At 40.8% G+C, this 25,227-nt stretch overlaps 1 protein-coding gene across 1 annotated transcript; it reads left to right on the top strand.

Annotated features, from left to right (window-relative positions):
* The first annotated feature begins 121 nt into the window (after positions 1 to 121).
* LOC141551973 (deoxyribonuclease gamma-like) lies at positions 122 to 25,004 on the top strand. Its single transcript, XM_074284271.1, has 8 exons — positions 122 to 418; positions 8,321 to 8,409; positions 12,201 to 12,293; positions 14,015 to 14,127; positions 14,914 to 15,026; positions 18,045 to 18,202; positions 22,757 to 22,853; positions 23,564 to 25,004. The coding sequence occupies exons 1-8, from the start codon at positions 266 to 268 to the stop codon at positions 23,687 to 23,689; spliced, it is 942 nt and encodes a 313-aa protein (XP_074140372.1). The 5' UTR covers positions 122 to 265; the 3' UTR covers positions 23,690 to 25,004.
* The last annotated feature ends 223 nt before the right edge of the window (positions 25,005 to 25,227 follow it).

The raw sequence follows: 25,227 nt of genomic DNA on the forward strand, positions 1-25,227 counted from the left end.
TGGGGAAGGCTGGGGAGTAACACTAAACCGATTTCCTAATGTGGAAAACAAGTGACAAGCCGCAATTAGTGCTGCTTAAAAGGCAGGAGATTCCCTCTGGGCAAGCAGCCTGTGACCTTCAATTCCTCAGAGAAGTGAAAGCTGGCAGAAGGAAGGAAGCCAGTTATTCCTGCTGTCTGCACCCTACAAACAGCAGCAGGCTGCACCACAACTTGCCGGTGCTCGGAGCGCCAGCGACTCGCCCAGCTGCACCTCGGGCCCCAACATGGCAGGAAGACTGGGGGTCCCCCTGAAGCTGCTGCTGCTGCTGCTGCTCCCCCTGGACGGCTTCCAGGCCCTGAGGATCTGCTCCTTCAATGTCAGGTCCTTTGGGGAAGCCAAGAAAAGCAACTCCAGGGCTATGGAAGTTATTGTGAAGGTAAGATCCACACCTGGGACTCCCCTGGTAGTCTGGCTGCTCTCCCAGGGAGCTCTCTGCCTCTAGACTCAAGCTCCGGCTGAATTAAATGCCCCAACCAAGCCTCCCCTTTCACAAAGTTGGGTCTAGGAGGGCTAGTGTGGAGTAGAGAGAAGCATACTGGAACGGGAGCCAGGAGCTGTGTGGAGTTTGAATCCTGATACCCTCATTTATGTGCTGTGTGTCCCTGGGCAAATTGTTCAACTCTTCTCTACCTCAGTTTCCTTATTTGCAAAATGCTGGGATTGGGATAGTTGGTCACTTTAAGTCCCTTCCAACTCCAGAGCAATGATCCTACGCCCTTGGGTTCTGATTGTGCTTTTGACATTTGGTCACCTTGGGCAAACTGATAAACCTCTCGGAATCTCAGTTTCCTCATCTGAAAAATGGACTTAGAAAGAATGCTTAGAGAGGGCAGCCCCAGAGAGAGCTGGCTTCAGAGTGAGGATGATTTGAATCCAGTTCTGCCCCTGATCCATACTGACTATGTGAACCTGGCTCACTTAGTCTCTTGGTACCCCTCTTTAAAAAGAGTACATCGGTACAAAGAGTATCATTACCAAGGAAATCAGAGACTGAGTCCTCAGTGGATACCTTGTTCTCATTGGCCCCAAAAGGCAGAATAAGGAGCAAAGATCAGGGGAAATATATATTGAGGCTCAATGGCCCCAAAAGGCAAAATACAGAGGAAAGATCAGTGGAAATATTATTGAGGCTCAATAACAGTGAAAACTTCTGCCATGTTGGCTGCCCCAAAGTGGGGTGCGCTGCCTTAGGAACAGTTGATTCTCCTGCACTAGATATCTTCGAGCAAAGGTCCATTGGGACTTAAAGGTTGGACTAGAGGGCCAATGATGTCCCTTCCAAATCTGAGAATCCGTGCTTAAAAACTCAATCCCAAACACTCGTACAAGTTAACTGAACTGATTAGTAACTATTAAAGTTTAAATAATTCCCTCCCATCCATAGAACTTCCTAATCATTTTCCAGAGTCTCCCTCCAGCCTTGGATGGATGATTGTTTGCTTGTGATGTGATACAGCAATGATATGGGGGTCCCCTGATTTTAGGGAGATTTCTGTTCTAACAATGTCAGTAATCTTAAATCTCCTGGCTTTGGAGTCTGCCTCAGGACTTCCCACACTCCGATCTAAGAAGGACAATGTTGTGAATAGACCTCTCCTCAGTTCATTGCTGACTCATAATCTGGTCAGTGAGCACCAAATTCTGGAGACCTCCACCCCTCTGCCCTACCTGTGGGCCATAGAATTAGCTTGTCAATGATAGAAAGCTGGATAAAGGGCTCTCCTGGCTTTTGCTAATTTCATTTGGAACTTAGCCCACTTGTACAATTACAATAAAACTTTGCCCCTTGACTAGGAAATGGGTTCAAGCCTGAAAATTCTTTCGAGACACTCGTGATACCGGTCTGTGACCCCAAACTTTTGGGGTCCCCTTCCCAACCTCAACACTGGGATGAAGATCTTTGCTTTTCCATCATTTTTTAGTCACTTTTCCTCCTGTCTGGGTGTAATTAGCTTAGATGCTCTTCTTCCAATTCTGCTCTTTTTTGGGGATAAGCCAGCAAAGTCAACTGAGCATTAACAGCAATTAAGATCATCTTCTTTCTCCCAGAGTTAAGACCTATTTAATCTTGGGCTTTGGGGCTGGGTCTGAGCCTGTTATCTAGCCAATTGATATTTTTTATGGCATAAGAGGCACAATCATGCTAGGAGTAAATAGGGAGGGATTCTATACAAGGAAAATATTTTCTTATTTCAAAATGTAAAGACCCCCATGTTAACTCGGTAATGGCTAAGGGAGGTATTGTGGGATAGGAGGCGGATTTGTAGCCAGAAGGGACCTTAGAGTTCATGAGTCCAACCTCATTTCAGAGGAAATGAGAAGTATTGAGTAATTTGCCTAAAGTAACTCAGGTGATGAGTAGCATTATCCCACTTGCTTATTCATCACTCTAAAGATGCTAGCTGGGTTTGGAAGTTTTATTTATTTTTTGTTTTGTTTTTTACATTTTTAAGTTTTACTGCTATTTTTTTAAATATCACTTTAATTTCTGAATATAGTTCCTCTCCCTTACCACTCAGTGAGTTATCCCTTACAACAAAAAGAGGGAAAAAATGGGCTGATGAAAAGTTCAGCAAAACTAACCAACATGTGAGTTGGGAATGATGTTCCATGTAACTATTTTTTCCCTGAGGCTACTTAATGACTACACAAGACAAAGAAAAACCTGAAACTGAAAATTGTGTAATTTCAATGTCCTGAAAGGGTGGAGAAAATGCTCTTCCCTTCTTTGCAGTGGAGGGGGAACCATGGAAAATTGCACAGAAGGGCAGCTAGGTGGTTCAGTGGATAGAGCACCAACCTGAAGTCAGGAGGAGAGGAGTTCAATCCTAGCCTCAGCTGTGTGACCCTGGGCAAGTCACTTAACCCCAATTGCCTCAGGGAAAAAATGATAGAGGTTTGTGTGTCCCAAGGATTCTCATGGAAGGAGGAGCCTTGGGACTCCCTGCCCAGGAAGCAAGACCTGTCACACAGCACTCCTTTGAGATTGATGATTCATGAGTTGCCCCTTGCCCTACAAATCAAACTACGCCCAGTGTGTTTACTGGTGATTCATGGCCTTTTCCACCTTGAATGAGTTTGCTTTTGTAATGTGTCTGAAACAGCACGGGATGATGGAAAGAGAGAGAGCTGGGGAGTTTGGAGCCTTTTCCTAATGCCCGCTATCTATGGGGCCTTGGGATGGCTGAAAGACCATAGGATTTAGGGGTCAAGGTGTGTACGGTCAAACCTATGTGACATTGACCAAGTGACTTAACAAAAACAAATCGTAACACCTCAGGGTCCTCACTGGTAGAATGCAAGGGTTTGACTGGATGATTTCTCAAGGAGCCCCTCACCTCCATCATTCAGTGACTTTATGGTTTAAATTAAGTTCCTGAGAGCAGGGATCTCTGGGATGCCTTGTTCAGTACTACCTACTCTCCAGAAGAAAATTTTGACAAGTGACTCTCATGTGCTGGGCACTGTACTGGGTGCTGGGGACAAAGACTAAATAAAATAGTCTGCTCTCAAGGAGCTTACTTTCTACTTGGGGATGTTGGGAGAGGGGATGTGAAGAGTCAAGAGCACAGGGAAAATTGAGGAGGGAGAAAATGCCAATAGCGAGGGCTAAGAGTGGGGATCAGAGAAGGTTCCCTGGCAGGAAAAAAGACACTGGGTGGAGGAGGGGGAAAGAGGAAAGAGGGTACTCATGGCCTTGGAGGGGACACAGCTTGTGTGTATCAACCATGAACAGTCTGGTTCAGCTGGGATGTAAAGCACATGCAAGAGAACATCATGAAGTAAAAGTGGGAGCCAGATCACAGAAGCCATTAATGCTGAGGGGAAAGACTTTTGTCTGTTAGTCTATAGGCAATAGAGAGCTATGGAAGGTTTTATAGCTGCCTGGAGATATCAAGCTATGAGAAAAATGGCAAGGTACCTGTTCCTTAGAATAAGTAGAACTTGACTAGGACAGAAGTATGTCCCTGAACTTTCCTGTTGGAGTTCTGCTCTAAAGGCAGTCAGGGTCCAGGGATGGGACTGAATCTGACCGCCTTTTCTCCCATGATCTTTCAAGCAGTCCTCCCTCACCCTCTGCTCTTGGAACTATGATTCGTGATGACGGTAACTAGTATTTGTACAGCATTTTAGGATTTGCAAGGTGTTTTACATACATCATCTCAATGATCTTCACAACAATCCTGGGAGATGGATGGTTTTGCAGATGAGGAAACTGAGGCAGAGTTGAAGTTAAGTGTTTGAGGCAGTTTTTGACGTAAGATCTCCCTGAGTGCTAGTGCAGTACCAAGGCTCAGATCCAATCCTGCTTCCTGCAGGAAGCCTAATTCTCTCCAGTGGTTAGTGCCCTGGCCCATCTTCCGAAGCCAGGAAAGAGATTAAGGATCTAACAGGAAAAAGCAGACGCATCAGGGGGGTGATGGGCAGATGAGGTAAGGTCATGGGTTACATCCACAGGAAGAATGTGAGCCATGGACAGTTCCCTGGCAGATAAGACCCAGAACAGGGGTCAGAGCCAGCACATCCCAGCTCACTGAAGCCAGTAGTGGCTTCCATCTGTGGGAGGGAGCAGATTTTTGCTGTTGCTGGCTTTAAAAATGAGACTCTCTTCCAGAGGCAAATAGGAGACAGCCCCAGTGAAGAGCTACTCAAGTGGAAAATGGCATTTGGTGATCAGGAGTGCATTTTACAATCACTAAAGTAATCCTTTCACAAGCAGGGACACAATGGCATATGGAGAGCAGAATGTGGGCTAGGGCTTCACAAGCTGAGGGCAGAATGCATCCTCTCACACTGCCAGCTGGGGGATCATGGACAAGGAAACGAATATCTCTGAGTCTCCCTTTGTTCACCTCGAAAATGGGGGTAATAAAACTTTAGTGCCTACCTCCCCCCAAGTTGTCATAAGACTCAAATGGCTTAGGACACATTAAAGCTTGTTGTCATTTCGATCATGTCCACTTATTCATGATCCCTTTGGAAGTTTTCTGGGTGGGAATGGTTTGTCATGTCCTTCTCCAGCTCATTTTACAGAGAAGGAAACTGAGGCAAACTGGATAATTTGTCCAGGGTCATAGAGCTAGTAAGTGTCTGAAGTCAGATTTGAACTCAGGAAGACTGCCATGTCTTCCTGCCTCCAGGCCCCACACTACCCATTGTGTGTCACTGAGATGCACATAAAATAATTATTAAATTATTAATTATTAAAATTAAAATATTCAAAAATTTCACCAATCCTTTTAGGATACTGTGCATGTGATATAGACATACCTACACACATAGATATTCACACTTCTGAGACAAAGTATATGTCAATATGCATATATAATATGTACACCTATGTATTTGTGTTGTGTGCTTACACGTGTGTTTATATACATGTAGATATAGTGCATTGTGTATTTACAGATGTGCATGTGTGGATTGAAGTGATTTGCAAATTTTAAATTACCGTGTAAACGTCTATTATTATTATTCCTACCAGAAAACCTGGAATAAGTGACATGAAATATTAATATAAACATACATAATATGTCCACCTGTAGAATTGTGTCAGTGTACTTAAACATGTGTTTACATATATGTAGATCTAGTACACTGTGTATTTATGCATCTGCATTGTGTATTGAAGTGATCTGAGAATTTTAAACTGCCATGTAAACATCTGTCATTATTATTCCTATCAAAAAACCTGAACAGGTGGTATGAAATGTTAATATAGCCATATATAATATGTACACCTATATATTGTGTCGGTGTACTTTCCCATGTGTTTACATATATGTAGATCTAATACACTGTGTATTTATACATGTGCATTGTGTATTGAAGTGATTTGAGACTTTTAAACCGCCATGTAAACATCTGTCATTATTCCTCCTATCAGAAAATTCAGAACAGATGACATGACATGTTAATATATGAATATATAATATATACACCCATGTAATTGTGTCTGTGTTTATGTATATGTAGATCTAGTACTCTGTGTATTTATGCATCTGCATTATGTATTGAAGTGATCTGAGAATTTTAAACTGCCATGTAAACATCTGTCATTATTATTCCTATCAAAAAACCTGAACAGGTGGTATGAAATGTTAATATAGCCATATATAATATGTACACCTATATATTGTGTCGGTGTACTTACACGTGTGTTTACATATACGTAGATCTAATACACTGTGTATTTATACATGTGCATTGTGTATTGAAGTGATTTGAGACTTTTAAACCGCCATGTAAACATCTGTCATTATTCCTATCAGAAAATCCAGAACAGATGACATGACATGTTAATATATGGATATATAATATATACCCATGTAATTGTGTCTGTGTTTATGTATATGTAGATCTAGTACTCTGTGTATTTATACATGTGCATTGTGTATTGAAGTGATTTGAGACTTTTAAACCGCCATGTAAACATCTGTCATTATTCCTATGAGAAAATCCAGAACAGATGACATGACATGTTAATATATGGATATATAATATACACCCATGTAATTGTGTCTGTGTTTATGTATATGTAGATCTAGTACTCTGTGTATTTATACATGTGCATTGTGTATTGAAGTGATCTAAGAATTTTAAATTGCCATGTAAACATCTGTCATTATTCCTATCAGAAAATCTGGAACAGGTGACATGAAATATCAACAAAGGGAACGTATGGTTGAACACATTCATCAGTATTTGTCTCACACTGATCAGGAAACAGGGACAGAAATATGTGACACCTAGGACGTGTGTCCTGTTGCTGAGCCCTCCACACCTGGGATTTCTTTGCGTTAGGATGATGAGGACAATAAATGAGGCTCAAAAGGAAAGATGGTTCAATGCTTTCTTCTCCTCCAAAGTAACCAAAGGGCGGGTCCCGTTAGCCAATTCATTCGCTACTCTATGCTGTGTTAAAACAAAGTCTTTATTGATAGTAAAGGGATAGACTGGCATTTGGCCTCTAGGTTGAGAAAGGCCAAACTTGCCTGAAAGGGCAGGGGACTCCAGAACAAAGTTGGCGGGCACAAGGAAAAACCAAGTGCAAGAAATAGAATTTTGGAAATTCATTTTATACATAATCAGGGCCATAAAACAAAGTTTGTTCTTCGGATATAGAGATGTTATCCAAGAAGTTCCAAAGAGATTTGTAAATAAGACAGGAATCTCTCCTAAGGATGTAAAATTCTATTAATCATTTGTGTCTCAGGTTATCTCCTTCAACCTGTCCCAAGACAGGAAATTCCTGTTAATCATTTGTATCTTGGGCTATCTCTTTTAACCTCACCAAGGAGAGCTCTCTCTAAAAACTCCAGCCCATAGCACAAAAAGAAGATGTGATGGCAATGCTAAGTGACTATTGGAAGCAGAAGGATTGACAGACATTTACAGCCTGATTTTTTGGCCTTCAGAAAATCCTAGAGTCAGTCTACCAGCAGACAAAAACGAAGTTTTGTTTCTTTGATGTAATCTCTTCCTTTATGCAGATAAGCATCAATGGAGGAAGCAATGGGGTCCAACCCCCTCATTTTATAGGTGAAAAGGCTTACCAGGTCAGAAGATGAGCATTAGTTAGAACCAGATACTTACATATTGCTGCTAGATTAATTTTTTCAAAAACATTGTTAGATACTTGTCAATTTTTTGATCAGGAACATCCAATGACTCCCTGTTACCCTAAGGCAATGTGACATAATACATAGAGAGCTGAGTTCATTCAGAAAAGCCTGAGTCTAGCTTCTGACAGATTTTTGGCCTTTAAACTCATAGTGATCTGAGCCAATAGTGTCCAACTCACATGGAAATAAGGTTCACTCAACTATACCCAGAAATTCCAGGGTGGAGTGGGAGGCATATATTGATTCAATTTTTAAAAATATAATCTTATCGTTGTTTAATTGTTTTTTTATTCACTTTGTTAAAAATGTCATTATTACATCTGAATCTGGTTTGAGCTGGACTTCTCTCTAAATAGTTCTTAAAGACTAGACGCTTCAGAGGAGGTGCCCACCTGCTTGAGTAGGAGTCTCTTCACTAGGGAGTTCTTGAACTCCATGGGTAATAACTCCATTTTGTTCTCAGAATCACAGTATTTCAGACTTGTCAATATTTCACACATGCGTGTGCCCATCATTTTATCAGTGTCACTTGTTAGGCTCTCTGGGATGAATAAACAGACTCAATTTCCCTTGTTGCCATGACCTAGCTAAAAAATACTGAACAGGTTTCCTCTGATGTCTTGCTTTTTGTTTTTGTTTTTGTTTTATCATAGATCATCAGCCGCTGTGACATCATGCTTCTAATGGAGATCAAGGACTCCCAAAACATCATTTGTCCCACCTTGATGAAAATGCTGAATGGGTAAGAAAACACAAGTCTTCAGCCCCCTTTTATGCCAACAGACAAGGGCAAAAGAGAACTGAAAGAGGGAAGGAAGGACAGAAGCTGAAACACCTAGTCACATCTGCTCACATTTCCTAGAGCACTTATATCCCAAGGAAGAATCTTTACTAATACTTTATTTAAAATTTTTGCATCAATATTCATTAAGGATATTAGTCTATAATTTTCTTTTTCTGTTTTGACTCTTCCTGGTTTAGATATCAGCACCATATTTATGTCATAGAATGAATTTCACAGGACTCCTTCTTTATCTGTTTTTCCAAACCATTTATGTAGTATTGGAATTCATTGTTCTTTGAATATTTGATAGAATCCTCTCATGAATCCATCTGGCCCTAAAGATTTTTTTCTGAGGGAGTTCATTGACAGCTTGTTCAATTCTTTTGCTAAAGGTTTATTTAAGTACTTTGTTTCCTCTTTTGTTAATGTGGGTAATTTATATTTTTATATATTCATCCATTTCAATTAGATTGTCGGATTTGTTGGCATATAATTGGGCAAGATAGCTCCTAATTATAGGAAAGGCCTTTAGGAACCATTCAGAATGAATATGCAAAGGTTAAAATCACAAAATTGAAAATAAAGGAAGGAAAGATATGAGAAGTCCATTTATTGAAGAGTCAAGAGTTTCCTCTTAAGCCATCTGGCACATTTAGCTTGAGTCTAAGACTCAATTTCCCCATTTGTAAAATGAGGCTAGATAGGCTTCAGCAAGAACATTCTAAGACTTTAGAATTCTTGAGAGGAGGAAGGAAGGGAGGGCTGAGAATAGTAAATTGGCCTTCTTAGCCCAAAGTTGAACTCTGCCTTCCTGAGAACCTGCCACCATCTTCAGCTTTCACCATTTTCCCCTTCTGGGTGCTATAGATCAGTCTCAGGGTGGAAGAGATAGGCAGCTGGGCAGGAGACTTCTTCATGTGCACTGCTAGGTGACACAATTCTGCCTCATAGGACCAGATATTTACAGTCCAAAGGTCCCTTAGACACTAAGTCCAATGCTGCCATTTTATAGATGAAGAATCTGAAGGCCAGAGAATGGAAGGGACAGACAGGATCATGGGTATAAAGGCACAGTGGGATCTTAGAGGCTTATTAACCCATCCCTTTTGTTTTATTGATAAGAAAAATCAGTGATTTGTCCATAAGTAAATGGCAGGACAGATCTTTTTAAGTCAGGGAGCTCTGATCCTAATTCAAAGTTTTCCATTATGTCCTAGCTGCCTCCTATGGCCTCCACTCTCCCTCAGATCCCCTAATTGGAAAATGTTTCCCATTCTCACTTGACAGAAGTCCAGAGGTGCTTGACACATGTTCTCACAAGTACATTACAATATCCTTTTAAAAGAAATTAGATTAATGAGTCATTTGCATACAAATCATCAAAATAAGACTGGGCTATTCTAGTTATTCAAAACAAGCCTAGCCTTACATAAACAGGAAGCTGGAGTTCAATCTACTATGACCAAGTTCTGGGTTTGGCTTTTTAAAAAAATGCTGAAAGCCCAAGTTCTGCATGGGCTGCCAAGGGGCCCAAAAGTTCCCCAAAATAGAACTCCGAAGTTCTCCAAGACTCCAGATTCTGCACACATAGAGAAGGGGACGACTGAGCTAGGATGCTACGCCCTGTTGGGGCCTTCCCAGGACTGAATCCTTCATTTCCTGGTAGAGAGTGAGAGCAGAAAATAGTCACTTTAATCTGAATTCTTACAACTTGGGGGAAAGTTGGTTCCAGCATGTATTTGGCAAACATGAATAAAACCAAAATCTCACAAGTTCAGGATAATAAGTAGAGGGAGCTAAGGGGATGGAGAAAGGACAGATGAAGCCCAGAAGGAAGAAGGCCAGTTTCCACTAAAAGAGTCTACAATGGTCATTATTTTCAGGCATTCATACAAAGCCACAAAATCCCAAAATTGGAAGGGATCTTAACGTCTTCCAACCACAACAAAAATGAACATTTTAATAGTACTTTAAGAGCTTGTAAAGCTCTTTCCATTTATTTTCTAAATATGTAGGATAATAACAACAGAAATCCCCTTCACAATACATCTGATAAGTGGCTGTCCTATTTGTTCTGAAAGACTTTCAATGAGAAGGAGCCCACCATCTCAGAGGTCACTTTGAGTGTAATTCAGTAAGGGAGTTTTTCTTGATAGGAAGCCTAAATCCCTCTTCCATATGGCAGAGACTCAAACCCTTCCTTACACTGTGGACTTAGGAACTGGAAGGGGCCATCTGTATCCAGAGAGACTATGGAGACTGTATGCGGATCACAACGTAGTATTTTCATTTTTGTTGTTGTTTGTTGTTTTTTTTTCCTCATTTTTTTCCCCTTCTGACTTGATCTTTCTTGCACAGCATGATGGAGGTGGAAATATATTTAGAAGAATTGCACATTTTAACCTATATTGAATTAGTTGCTATTCAAGGGAGGAGGGAGAAGGAAGGGAGGGAGAAAAATTTGGAACACAAGGTTCTTCAAGGATGAATGCTGATAATTATCTTTGCATGCATTTTGAAAAATAAAAAGCTATCATTATTAAAAATAATAATATTTTATTTCTCCTACTTACATGTAAAAACAATTAACATTTATTTAAAAAATTTTTGAGTTCCAAATTTTCTTTCTCCCTCCCTCATCTCCCCCCTCTCCCTGAAACAATAAGCAATTTAAGACATGCATTACTTAAAAAAAAAAAACCTGTAAATTTAATTTTTTCCTCAATAGTATTTTTTCTAGTTATCTGTGAAGATAGTTTTCAAAATTCATTTTTGTAAGATTTTGAGGTACAAATTTTTTCTCTCTCCCTCCCTTTTTCCCCTCTCCCCAAGACAGCAAGCAATCTGCTCTAGGTTAACTTGTAGTACTTTCAAGGAGAGAAGAGAGCACTAGGCCTAGAGTCAGACCTGGATTTGGATTCTTTCTTGATGCTCATTAGCAATCAGAAGAGTCATTTAATCACCTTACACCTCAGTCTCCTTACATGTACAATGGGAATAACATCTATAATATCTAACTCAAGAATCATCAATAGATTGCTATTTATACTTCTATGTGGACTCATTATCCCTCTTGTTATAATGTAACTATACATTATATTATATACAGTACATATACAGGATATAATGTATCTATAGGGATATTTCATTCTCCAGCCCTAAGCAGACTGTTTTTGAGTCATTTTTCAGTCTGTCCGATTCTTTATGACCTCATTTGAGGTTTGCTTGGCAGAGATACTGGAGGAGCTTGCCATTTCCTTCTCTTGCTCATTTTACAGACAAGGAAACTGAGGCAAACAGGATTAAGTGATTTACCCAGGGTCACATAGCTAGTAAGTGTTGGATATTCCTGACTTTAGGCCTGACATTCTATCCTTTATACTGCCTAGCTGCCCCACTTGTCACATAGATGCTTTTGTTAATAAATGACTTTTGGAAAGGATCTCAAAAACCATCCAGACCAGTTCCCTTCATTTACAAATGAGGAAACTGAGGTCATTAAGTGACTTATGCAGGAAATAAATATCAGAATGAGGACTTGAACTTCAGCCCCCTGAAAACCTTAAAGCACTATCATTATACATTGCTCTTGTGCTTAAGTGTCAAGATCCCAGAAACCAGACTCAGAAAGGAGAAGCTAAAGAAAGAACAAAAGCACATAGTGGGTTTGCAGATGAGAAGACTAAAGACCCAAGATGGTGGGACAATGTTGACTTAGGAAGCTCATGGGAAATCTTTCTGTCTTCTAGGAAATCCCAAAAAGGCACCATAGAGTACAACTGCATAATTAGTAACCGGCTGGGAAGAAATGCCTACAAGGAACAGTATGCTTTTCTCTATAGGTGAGCACAAATTTCAGTGGATCTGGGAGGTCAGTAATGTTAATGCTCTTCCTGTGTTGCTCATGTTCCCTTCTCAAGCTCTTAGCTGATACTCTTATCTATATTCTGTAATTCTCTCTTTGGGAGACTTGACCCAATAGGCTGAAGTACTTAGAGCAGGGGTTCTCAAACTACGGCCCATGGGCCAGATGCAGCTGGTAAGGATGTTTATGTGGGGGGCAGCTAGGTGGCGCAGTGGATAGAGCACCAGCCTTGAAGTCAGGAGGACAGAGTTCAAATCTGGTCTCAGACACTTAACACTTCCTAGCTGTGTGACCCTGGGCAAGTCACTTAACCCCAGCCTCAAAAAAAAAAAAAAAAAAAAAAAAAAAGAGGATGTTTATGTGGCCTGACGGGTTATGGCAAATGGGCTGAGGGGCAGAGACAGAGTGTGAGCTTTTGTTTTTACTATAGTCCAGCCCTCCCACAGTCTGAGGGACAGTGAACTGGCCCCCTATTTAAAAAGTTGGAGGACCATTGACTTAGAGAGAGTCCCTCAATCCCCTCACTTTACAGATGAGGAAACTGAGGCACAGGGAGCTCACATCATAGAAGTAGTAAATGACAGAATCGGGACTTGAATGTAGGCCTTCTGCCTCCAAATCCAAGGTTCTTTCCAAGGCCTCCATCCTTTTAGATCTGTCTCTTAATGTAGCATGGCTATCAATGACAATGTATCTTTTTTTTCCTTTGACACTAGCTTTCAGTTAGAACCAGTTCTTATAGTTGCCATGGCAATTCACAAAAACTATCTTTAAAGGTATAGATGCATTTTGGGTGTACATTTGGCGAAGGCTTTACCTCCAATGAAATCCCAGGGTTTTCCAGGTATCACAGGAACCCATAACCCCATGTAGAAATGACTTTTTTTTTTTTTTTTTATAAAGCCTATCTCAGAGAGGTAGTGTAACACATTGGATAAAAAGCTGAACTCAAAAAGCCAGGAAAATATGGGAGGGGGAGGAAGTACCATCTCTGAAATTATGAATAAATAAAAATGTTGGTCAAATCATTTAACCTCTTGTGCCCCCAACCAAATGTTTAAGACTTTTAAGCTGCAGAGAGGGTGGATGACGTTCATTAGTAGAGGGTATTTCCTATAGTAGCAGTGAAATTACAGGTCCATTTGATTACTACACAACCCTCATCGCCTCTGCAAAATGAGCTAGAGATCACAACTAGCACTTGCACAATTTATGGTATTTGTTGGATTACATAATATTTATTGAGGTTGATCATAGTTTATGGAACAGCCTAACAGTTGGGTAGGTAGTTTGACCTTTGGCCTATTGGATTCAATTGACTATTTATTAAGTGTCTAGGACGTGCAAAGCACTGGGCTAGAAATAGGGATGCAAAGAAACACAACAATCCTCACCCTCAAGGAGCTTATCTTCTGCTGGAGTAAAATAGCATATACGTATCAAGTATGAGTAATATTGTGCAGAGAAAGTCAAAATGGGTAGAGCACAAGGCTCGGGAAAGTCCGGATCCCCTGAGCTGAACTTGGAGGGAAGCTGGAGATTCACATGTTTTAGTTTTGCCAAATCAGAAAGTTATAGGTGCTTTCCCCCAAAGAGGATATTAGTCCAAAGTCTTCGTGTCTTTAAAGTGATTTAAAAAAATTTTTTAAAATGGAAGTGGCTCACACCAGATTTCTGTTTCCTTTTTACTTTATTTAGGGAAAGGATGGTATCTGTGAAGAAAAGCTATCATTATCATGACACCCAGGAAGGAGATGAAGATGTCTTTTCCCGAGAACCTTTTGTGGTCTGGTTCTACTCCCCTAAAACTGGTGAGTCAGCTAAGAGCACCAAATTTATTGGATCAGATGATCATAGAGCAAGGAGGGTCCTTAGAGATCAGAGCTCAACCCCTTCATTTTACAGATGAGGAAACTGAGGCTCAGAAGGAAGTAACTTGCCCTAAATGTGCTCCCGACTCCTGACTCTAACCCTATGACTTCCCTAACTTGTAATGCATCCTTTGGTGTTAATTATAATTGTGCGTCATTGGAAGTGTCCAGATTGATGGGAATGATCTATGGCACCTCCTCTGTCCTCATATAGTACAACTTGTGCTTTCTCTAAGAGAATTCATCTGTCAATCAGCACCAAGAGAACTTGCAGTTCACTTATTTTATCTTTCCATTTGACTATATGTGTGAACACATACACATATACATATTTGTGTGTATATATTTATATATGTTTATGCATATATATACATATACATATATGTACATATACATATATATAATATCTCCAACCTATAACTATGCTAAGGGAAAGGAGGAAAGAAGGCATTTTATAGCCCAATCACCTCTGGACCAATCCAGGCTGGGATTCAAATTGGGGTAAAAGTGTCTTATACATACTAGGTGCTTATTAAATGGTGAATTGAATTCAAGATGCCAAAGGTCATAATCAAACTACCTGCATAACTCCTAGGCTGATCCTAGGCTAAGGAAACCATATATTCTGGTCAGTAATAAGGGGGATGCTGTTTCCTTTTTATTCTGTTTCTATGACCTGGACAAGGGAGAGCTTGACTAAATCCCTGTTCTCTCCTATTCCCAAAGCTGTCAGAGATTTTGTGATCATCCCTCTACATACGACACCTGAGACGTCTGTTCGAGAAATCGATGAGCTCTTTGATGTCTACATGGATGTAAAACGTCGATGGAAGCCTGAGGTTACTACCGTCTCTGTCACGGGGTTTAAATATTGATCAAGAGAGGCAACCCCATAAACCATTGGACATAGTCAGGCCTGTGCTTATGAAATATCAATATGGCAGCTCTAGGGAAGATATAGGTTCAAAGATAGGAAATTTTGACCTTGAAAGCAGCTAGGTGAGTGGAGAGAAAGGAACAGATGCAAGAGAAGTGGGATGTGACCCACAACATTTGGCAGTTGATTTGATAGGTTCAGGCAGAGAACGTGAAGAGCAAAGAATGATTCTGAAGTTGCAAACTTGGAGAACTGGAGAGATGGAGGTGCTCTTAATAGAAATGGAGAAGTTAGGGAGACAGGTGGATTCAGAGAGAAAGAGAATCAGCTCATTTTCTGTTCTGTAGAATGTCAGAATCATGTGAGAATGCATAAAGCTCCTTCCCCTTCTAGGGAGTGTTTGAGATGATGTATGAGGTTTCTTCCCTTTTTGTGATCACAGGCAACCTCTCTGGGCTCCTTTATATTAGATGAGAAAGTAATAGGAGGAGGTGGAAATCAGAAGAATTACTAGCAAATTGGGTAGAAGAGAAAGAAAATAGAAGAGAAGGTGGGGGTCATCAGGAAGAGAAGGAAACTTAATTTTGCAGTGTACACTGAAAGGCCATTTCCAGCTACACTCACCATTTTGGGGGGAACAGTATGTCCAAGGCCAAGGTCTGATACTCCTTAGAAATCTGGGCAGGCAGCATAAGTGGAGCTCAAAGAAAGACAGAGAACAAAGCTTGTTCAAGTCTAAGGTGAGATTTCCTACTTGACAGCTTGGTAAGGAAAAGAATTTTCTCCTAAAGGGAGAAGGAAGTACCCTGAAAGTTTGACATTCAAACTTTCCTGACATGTGTTTTCTTTTTTTTTTTTTTTCTTTTTCTTTTTTTTTCTCTGAGGCTAGGGTTGTGACTTGCCCAGGGTCACACAGCTAGGAAGTGTTAAGTGTCTGAGACCACATTTGAACTCTGGTCCTCCTGACTTCAGGGCTGGTGCTCTATCCACTGTGCCACCCAGCTGCCCTTTTTTCTTTCCTTTTTTTTTTTTTTAATTTACAAGATATATGCATGGGTCATTTTTCAACATTAACTTTTGCAAAAACTTCTGTTCCAATTTTTCCCCTCCTTTCCCCCTAGATGGCAAATAGACCAATACATGTTAAATATGTTAAAGTATAATGCATTTTTTTATAAAAGAAAACTCCTCTCAAAATGATAGAGAGGAGTCCCCAACCCAGTACAGTGAAATAGTAAGTATAATACTCCTGCTTGAAGGCAGAAAATATTTATCCTCATACATGATTACAAGGAATATGGGGGGGACAGTATCAGCCACAAAAACTATCAGAGACTCTCCAAATAAAAGCAAAAAGGGGTTTATTATGATCTCTTGAGAAAAGGCATCTCCCATCTGACAAGGTGTTTGTCAGTAAAAGGAGTGCAAAGTAAAAACTGCAAAATGCAAGATTAAATAACCTGAACAACAGAACCCCCATTTCTCCCATAGTTTGGGGGAGCCAGCTTGCATTCTAATCAGAAATCTAACCCAGAAATAAAAGAATAAATTGCTTTCAAAAGAGGGACTTAAATGCTAATTAAGAGGTAGTGGGAAACAGGAGGGGACAAACACCTTGCAACTTTTTTAGCTCTAGCTCTACTGGTTATTATAAAGTCTCAAGTCACAAGTAAGGTATAATTTAAGGCCGTATTCCCTTGAGAGGGTCTTCACTCAGTTAATTCCACACATGTGTATGTACTAGGTGAAGATCTGTCAGAGTTGTGTAGTCATTGTGTAGACCTGGGTGACATTGCATGAATGTGGAGGATGCCATGTAACTTTTTATAGATCTATGAGGCAATATAGAGACTTGTGTAGACCTGACATTGTGTAAATGTGGATGATGTGGGATAGCCGGTATTGTAGAGTTTATAGGCATTGTGTAAAGACAGGAAAGCACTGTGCGGATGTCGACAGTATCTTGTATGAGGGGCAGTGGGTAAGGTCGTATAGCGATGGGCGGCGTTATATAGATATTGGTATTATATAGTTTTGGATAGCTTTGTGTTGGTGTGGTGACACTGCAAACACGGGTGATTTTATGTAGGTATGGGTACTGTGTAGATACCAGTAATATCGTATAATTATAAGTAGCATTACGATATAGAGGAGGGTGACATTGTATAGAGATAGGTGACACTTATAGCCTTAATAATAGCTAATGCTTATCTGGTATTTACCATGTCCTAAACTCTTTACAATTATTATATTGTTTGATTTTCAGAAAAACCTTGGGAGGTGGGTGCTATTTTACCTCCATTTTTACACAGGAGAGAAACTGAGGCTCAAGGAAGTTCAAAGTGTTAGCCCAAAGCTTGACTCACTACCCCACGCAACCTTTTCACGAGTGCTTGTCTTGACGTTTTTTGTCATCCACAATTCTGGTTCTTTGGAGGTGGAGACGCTCCATACAATCAGCCAGAAAGCACCAAGAAAAGAACAGTGTGAAAAAGATGGCCCCCGGTCTCAAGGAGAAGCTTTATGGCTGAGAGGGCTGGGCAGTGTTCCCCCAAATGTTCTGGCCACTTCTCTCCTGCTTATTCCCTATTCAGTTCTTGAATCAGTTTTGTACGCTAGAGTTGGAAGTGACCTTGGACACCATTTTATCCAGACCCTCATTTTTTCATTTGAGGAAACTGAGGCCCAAATGACTTGTGCAGGATTACCGAAGTATAATGAGAACTCAGGATCTGACTCCAAACGTAGCACTCTTTTCTCTATACTCAGGAATCTTGTCATAACTAGGACTAGTGGAGAATTTTAACTCTAATACAGGATATTCTTTTTTGTTGATTTTATATTTTTAAGGAAGAGAAAGAAATCCAGTTTCTGTGAGTATGGGGGAATCACAAAACTTTGGTTTTACTGTTGTGGGTTATAAGCAAAAACATCTGTAAAATCTTTATATTTCTTGACTCAATAAGCTTGTATCTTTTAGAACTTCATCTTCATGGGAGACTTCAATGCTGGCTGTAGTTATGTCCCAAAGAAGTCCTGGAAGGAGATCCGACTTCGGATGGACCCCAAGTTTGTCTGGCTGATCGGTGATAATGTGGACACAACAGTCAAGGAAAGCACCAAGTGTGCCTATGACAGGTGAGAAGCTCCCTCCCCACCCCAGCCTAAACCACTCACAATTCCTGCTGATTGCAGCTCCCCCCAAAAAGGGCTGCCCTGTGCCCGGCTCATTTCTGAAAGGAAATCAGAGGGGATGCATGAAGGTTTAACACCCAACTAAGTAGTAAAGTCATCCAGATGAAAGACCAGCCATCCCAGAACCCTGAGTTGGCTCTGGGATTTATTCTAATTGCCAAAAAACTCAACTTCTGTGAGATTCCATTTTGCCCTATTTAGTTCAGAGAATAATTCTACCATTATTTTGTTTTTCTTACAAAGTTCTTAGAGTTCTTAGAGAGACTACTGCTTAGCAATCTGACCCCTCCCCAATGACTTTAGTCATCACCTCTGTTCAGCTGACACCTGGATCTATATGGCAGCATCAAGGAGAAGCTGGGTGGTATAGTGGAAAAATCATGGGGTTGAGGTCAGAGAACCTGGACAGAATCCCAGATCTGCCTCTATAGAAGAAGGAAGGAAAAAAGGGAAAGAAGGAAAAAAAGGAGGGAAGGAAGGAAAGAAAGAGAGAGAGAGAGAGAGAGAGAGAGAGAGAGAGAGAGAGAGAGAGAGAGAGAGGGAGGGAGGGAGATAAGAAGGAAGAGAGGGAGGGAAGGAGGAAAGAAGGGAGGGAGGGAGAGATACTTCAAAGGGAAGACTACACCTGGCCTTCATTTGAAGCTCCTCTAGTCAAAAGGCCAAAGGAACATAGATGGAGAGTTGGGAGGAACTTTGGACACCATGTGCTTCAACCCTCTCATTTTACAGAAGACAAGACATCAGCCCAGGGATGTTGAGACCCTGGATATCTTAGAATCAGCAGGAGTCAGGATAAGCAAGTCTTTATTCCTGGCCTTTTGGGGTCACCATCAGGGGATTAGTTCTAGCAATCTCCATACCTCCTTCCTCTTTCACCACCTCCAAGAGAGAATGACTCTGCCTGTCCTACTCCACCCTCTTATCTCTCTCTTTTCCTTCTTTGTCCACACCCACCAATGGAGCCAGCACAGAATAGTTGGGGAGGGTCATTCACCAAGCATATGTTAATAGAGAATTGTCCAATTGGTAATTAGCCCTAGGTTACCTTGCATCTGCTCAGTTCTAGCCCTTTATCTCCCGCTTTCTTTTGTTTTAGAACATAGGTGGTCATACCATCCCTGACTTCTCAGGGAGGTGAGAACCCCAAAAAGGAGGTGATCACACCCTCCCTGACTTCTCAGGAATGGAGGTGAAAACACCAAAAAGGAGGTGATCACATCCCCCCTCCCCCGACTATTCAGGAAGGGAGGTGAAAAGCACCAAAGGGAAGTGGGGATTGCTAGCGGGTTTCTGGGCTGAAGGGTCTTATTAGAGACAGGTATGCATAAACCCATCAGCATGGGAGGTGTTACACAAGCACATAGCAATAATGCACAGGCTATTAGTGATGACTCTCCCCACAGTCAGTGCAGGCTCCATGAGATGTAACAAACATGAATTGTACATGCAAGTAGTGATATAACAAACAATATAAATCAACAGAGTTTTATAAAAGATTTAAAGAAGTCCTAGAAGGAGGGTATGTAAACATCAGTCACACATACACCTTCTTCAGCAGCCAAGAGATAGTCCAAAACCAATCTATTGTCCATTGCTTCAAGTGTCAGGGAATCTAATGATCCCCACAAGTTTTTGAAGTCCTGCAACAGTCTTATGTCTCAGAGAATCCAATGATTCCTGAGGGTTTTCAAGTCCTGCAACAATCTTATCACATCTCAGAGAATCCAATGATTCCTGAGGGTTTTCAAGTCCTACAACAATCTTATCATGTCCCAGACAATCCAATGATTCCTGAGGGTTTAGAAGTTCTACAATAGTCTTATCATGTCTCAGAGAATCCAATGATTCCTGAGGGTTTTCAAGTCCTACAACAATCTTATCATGTCCCAGAGAATCCAATGATTCCTGAGGGTTTAGAAATCCTACAATAGTCTTATCATGTCTCAGAGAATCCAATGATTCCTGAGGGTTTTCAAGTTCAATAATTTTTGATGTCCATGAGTCAAATGCCATAACTGCCATGCTCTTTCAGTGGTGGGCACAGTCAGCAACAGAACCACCCCATGTTTCTTGGGTCTTCTCTTTCGTTTCAAGGGTCTGTTCTGTCTCTCTCTGATGGACAAGGCGAATATGGCTCGTTGGCATCCATCTGATTCCTTCTCCATCTGTAGAGATACAAGCAAACCCTCTCCCCCAGCAGATAACCTATCTGTCCCTTCCATTCACCACTTTCTGGGTCTCTCCACATGACCTGGTGATTATCTAAGGACAGTAGAGCTGCTCGCACTGGACACTGTCCTTCCGGTGAGTTATAAAACCTGTCTGCCGGAGCTAGTGCATCTTTGTCAAAAATTTAAAAATTAATGGTATAGAGAATTAAATTTAGAAGTTCTCTAGGGTTACCGGTGGCTCCCCCTTTCTTTTGTTTTTGGAGGAGTGACTTAATGTCTCTGTTTCTTCTCTCTACTATTGCCTGCTCTTGAGGATTAAAGGGTATGCCTGTGGTATGTAAAATCTTATACTGTGCACAAAAGTGTGTAAAATGTTTGGACGTATATGCAGGTCCATTGCCTGTTTTTATTGCTTGTGGCACACCCATAATTGCAAATGCTTGTATAAGGAATTCAGTGACCAGTTGGGCTATCTCTTTTGCTGATGGTATTGCAAAAGTGAATCCTGAAAAGGTGTCTACCACAATGTGGATAAAAGATAGACGACCAAAAGATTTATAATGGTCACATCGAGTCTCAAATCAATCCATACCTCCTTCCTCTCTCACCACAGCCAAGAGAGAATGATCCTACCTGTCTTACTCCTTTCTCTCATCCCTCTCTTTTCCTTCTTTGTCCACACCCACGGATTGAGCCAGCACAGAATAGTTGGGGAGGGTCATTCTCCAAGCATATGCTAATAGAGAATTGTCCAATGGGTAATTAGCCTTAAGTGCATCTGTTCAGTTCTAGCCCTTTACACAGGGAGATTCATTGTCCTTCCCAAAAGTTATATAGGTATTGATAGAAGCAGGATTTGAATCTACATCCTCTGACACCAAAGTCTGTGTTCTTTCTATTGTATTTCTGAATCAATTTGGAACCTTTTAAATGGAGAGGTGGGTCCTGCAGAATATTTCCCAAATCAGTCCATATCCATCAGGGATTTGAAGAAAGGTCCTTTCCTGTACATGAACAGAAAGCCACCTCCTCCAGACAATCCATGGGACACTACCTGTCCTGGTCAGAGGAAATAATATTCTAATAGCTATGAGGTATAAGTTGTTAAGGGCAGCTAAATGGCTCCATTCGCTGGGCCTGGATTCAGGAAGTTTCATCTTCCTGGGTTCCTTCTGGCTGTGTGGCCCTGGGCAGGTTCTTGTTTGCCTCATTTGCCTCAATTACCTTATCTGTAAAATGAGTTGGAGAAGATAATAATAAACCAAGAAAACCCCAAATGGAGTCACAGAGTCAGACATGATTGAAAAATAAGTGAATAATATCATTTGTTCATTACACCATAGCCAAGTTTGGGATAGGACCATCAAAGACATCTTTTTAATATATATATATTAAAGCTTTTTATTTACAAGACATATGCATGAGTAATTTTCCAGCATTGACAATTGCAAAACCTTCTGTTCCAAATTTTCTCCTCTTTCCCCCCACCTCCTCCCCTAGATGGCAGGTAGTCCCATACATGTTAAATATGTTAAAGTATATATTAAATCTAATATATGTATACATAGTTATATAGTTACCTTGCTGCATGAGAAAAATCGGATCCAGAAGGAAAGAAAACCAAATGCAAGCAAACAGCAACAGAAAGAGTGAGAATGCTAGGTTATGATCTACATTCAGTTCCCACATCCTCTCTCTGAGTGTAGATGTCTCTGTCATCACTGAACAATTGGAACTGGTCACCAAAGACATCTTAAAACAGTCCTTGGAGTTCATCTTTCAGTCAGGAAGTCTGGGTTTCTTTGGGCCCTGGCTGCTTTCACATCTGCAGACCAGTTCACAGAAACACAAAGTGCAGAGCATCAAAATCCCCAGGCCCGAGGGTCTACTTCATCCCAGGAGGTCCGCCACTATCAGCTAAGTGTGTAGCTCTGCATATTTGCAAAGAGCTCACTCTAGTTTCTCTTGTTCTGAAGTTTGGAATTTGTTTCTGTTTTATGAAGCTCCTTGGTTCCCCTCAGGATGTCCAGGGAATTTCCTTTGCAGAAGTAGTCACTGTGGGAAGGCAGCATCTGCTGATAGGGAAAAGAGAAGTCTCACCAGCTCCTCCAACCCTCATGAGAGGAAGCGTCCCTAGCCTTGGAGCAGCTATTTCAAAACCAAAAGTCATGAAGGATGAATTTCCCCCTTGCCCAAAGTTCCTCTCATTAAACCCAGCTGTGTCCCCATTCCAACCCTCTGGCAGGAGCAAAGACAGACCTATAAATATCCAATCAAGACTCTAATCCAGAGACTGACTCAGTGATGTTTTCCTCCCTTGTCCTAGGATTGTGGTCCATGGCCAGAAGATAAACAATTCCATTGTTCCAGATTCTGCCAAGACCTTTCACTTCCATATAGCCTACACGTTGCCTGAAGAGGAGGTAAGTCTGCCCTCTTGCATTTTCTCTAGAGATCCTGAGTTTGTTCCCATGCACTCTCACTTCTGAGGGTGCTGGGAAAACATTTGAAGGTGGAGATCTTTCCATCCCGGAGTTGTTGTTTAGAACTTGGGTCACCTGTTCTGCCTGGGCTTCCATCTTGTTTTCTGTGAAAGAAGAGGTTGAAACAGGTGGCCTCAGAAGGTCCTTCCTTCCTCTGAATCTGTAATTAGCTGGACGTCCCATGGAATCAGGGAGGACAGCCATCTTTGGCCCTTGGCACACGGGATTGGCAATAAATGTTGGGCAAGATGGACCAAGAGTCTGTTCTAGTATTTCTAAAACTTGGGGGATTTCTCAAATTCTGAATTTATTTGGATCTAGAAAAACTCATCTTCTTGAACTAAAATCTGGCCTCAGACACTTACCAGCTGTATAACAAGTCACATAGTCCCATTTACCTCAGTTTCCTCATCTGTAAAATGAGCTGGAGAAGCAAAATACAAACTACTCCAGTGTCTTTGCCAGGAAAGCCCCCAGTTGTGATGACACAACAAAGAGTTGGACATGTCTGAAGTGACTTAACAACCACAAATAACAGGCCACTTTCTCTCTCTGAGCTTCGGCTCCTTCATAACTACAAAAGGAGTAGTAGAGGATGGATACAGTTCTATCTGAGAGTCTGTGACTTATTGGTTCTTTTCTTTTCTTAGGCTCTGGATATCAGTGATCACTTTCCTGTGGAGTTTGAACTGCAGCCTGGGGGAAGCTTCACTAACCTTGTCAGATCATTTGCTCCCCAAAAAAAGAGAGGAAGGAAAAAGTCACAGCGTGGCTAGAAGCAGATTCTTATAACTCCCTCCTTTTATTTTCCTTTTTAATAACAAAAAAGCACCATGGAAACCATCCAACCCATTTACACCAGTTTGACCATGTTCCATTGAGGGAAAGGGGGCTTGATTAAAGCCAAAAGAAAATGGATTAAACCTTAGCTCTGAGACTTTTTACCCGTGTGACCCAACTGTACCTCCTTGTCCTCAGTTTCCTCCTCTGTATAATGAGAGAATTGGGCCAAGGTGACACCTGAGATCCCTTCCAGCTCTAGATCTAAGAACCTAGTAGTGCAAAAGTGTTCATAACCTCTGACCCAGTCCACTGTGACAAAAACAAAGCTCCCTTGCAAACCAAAATATTTATAGCAGTATTTTTTTTATGGCAACAAATAAGTGGAAATCAAGTAGGGAATGGCTGAACCAATTGTGGTTAAGTCAGTGCAGTAGAATATTATTTAGTACAAAATGACAGATAACATTAAATTCAGAGAAACCCGGGAAGATTTGCCTCAACTGATGCAGAAGGAAATAAGAAGCGAAAACCAGTCAATGACAATGGTATTAAAGAAAAGATTTCTCAAAGGACAACAAATTTTTGAGTAACTGAAAAACCAGTAATGGTCCTGGACACTGGATAATAAAGAGTGGGTATTTAAGGGCTGGATGTTTCCCACATTATCAGAGGAGATCACTCTATCAGTTGTTTTTGCTTAATTGAGTTTCTTTGTTCATTCAGGTCAATTTAACAAGCATTTCTATGTGTGCCATATTCTGGGGATATGAAATCAAAATGAGACGATCCCTCAAAAAGCTTTGCTGTTGAGCTCATATTCTTTGTCATCCAGTGTTTGATTGAGGTTGGGATCAGGGAGGAAGGTCAGGAAACCTAAGGGGATAAAGTATATCCAGCAAAGATTGTGATTTAGAAACTAAAAGCTTTGTCTGGATGCAGATTGAAGAATACTATTTTCATTGTTTTTGTTGTTTTTTTCTTTCTTGTGGTCTTTTTCCTTTTTTGGATTCATCTTTTACACCGTGACTAATGTGAAAATATGATTAATATGATTACATACTGTATAATCTTTATCAAATTGCTTGCTGTCTTAGGGAGCAGAGGGAGGGAAGGAGAAAAATTTGAAATTCAAAATGTTATAAAACTGCATGTTATGTATGGGACTACCTGCCATCTAGAGAAGGGGGTGGGGGAAAGGAAGGGAAAAGTTGGAACAGAAGGTTTTGCAAGGGTCAGGGATGAAAAATTAGCCATGCATATGTTTTGTATATAAAAATCTATAATAAAAAATAAAATTAAAACAGTGAATGTTAAAAATATCTTTACATGAAATTAGAAAACATTAAATGCTATTATATTGGAAAATTTTTTAAATGATGATCAGGATACTCTTAGAAAAACTTGGACTTACATGAATTGATGCAAAGTGAAATGAAAGAACCAAGAGAAGATTGTACATCGTAATAGCAATATTGATCAATGATTAATAGTGAATGACTTTACTATTCTCAGCAAGACAATTCTGAGGCAG

Source organism: Sminthopsis crassicaudata, chromosome 1 (assembly GCF_048593235.1).
Source record: "Sminthopsis crassicaudata isolate SCR6 chromosome 1, ASM4859323v1, whole genome shotgun sequence".
In the NCBI taxonomy this organism is placed as follows: Eukaryota; Metazoa; Chordata; class Mammalia; order Dasyuromorphia; family Dasyuridae; genus Sminthopsis; species Sminthopsis crassicaudata.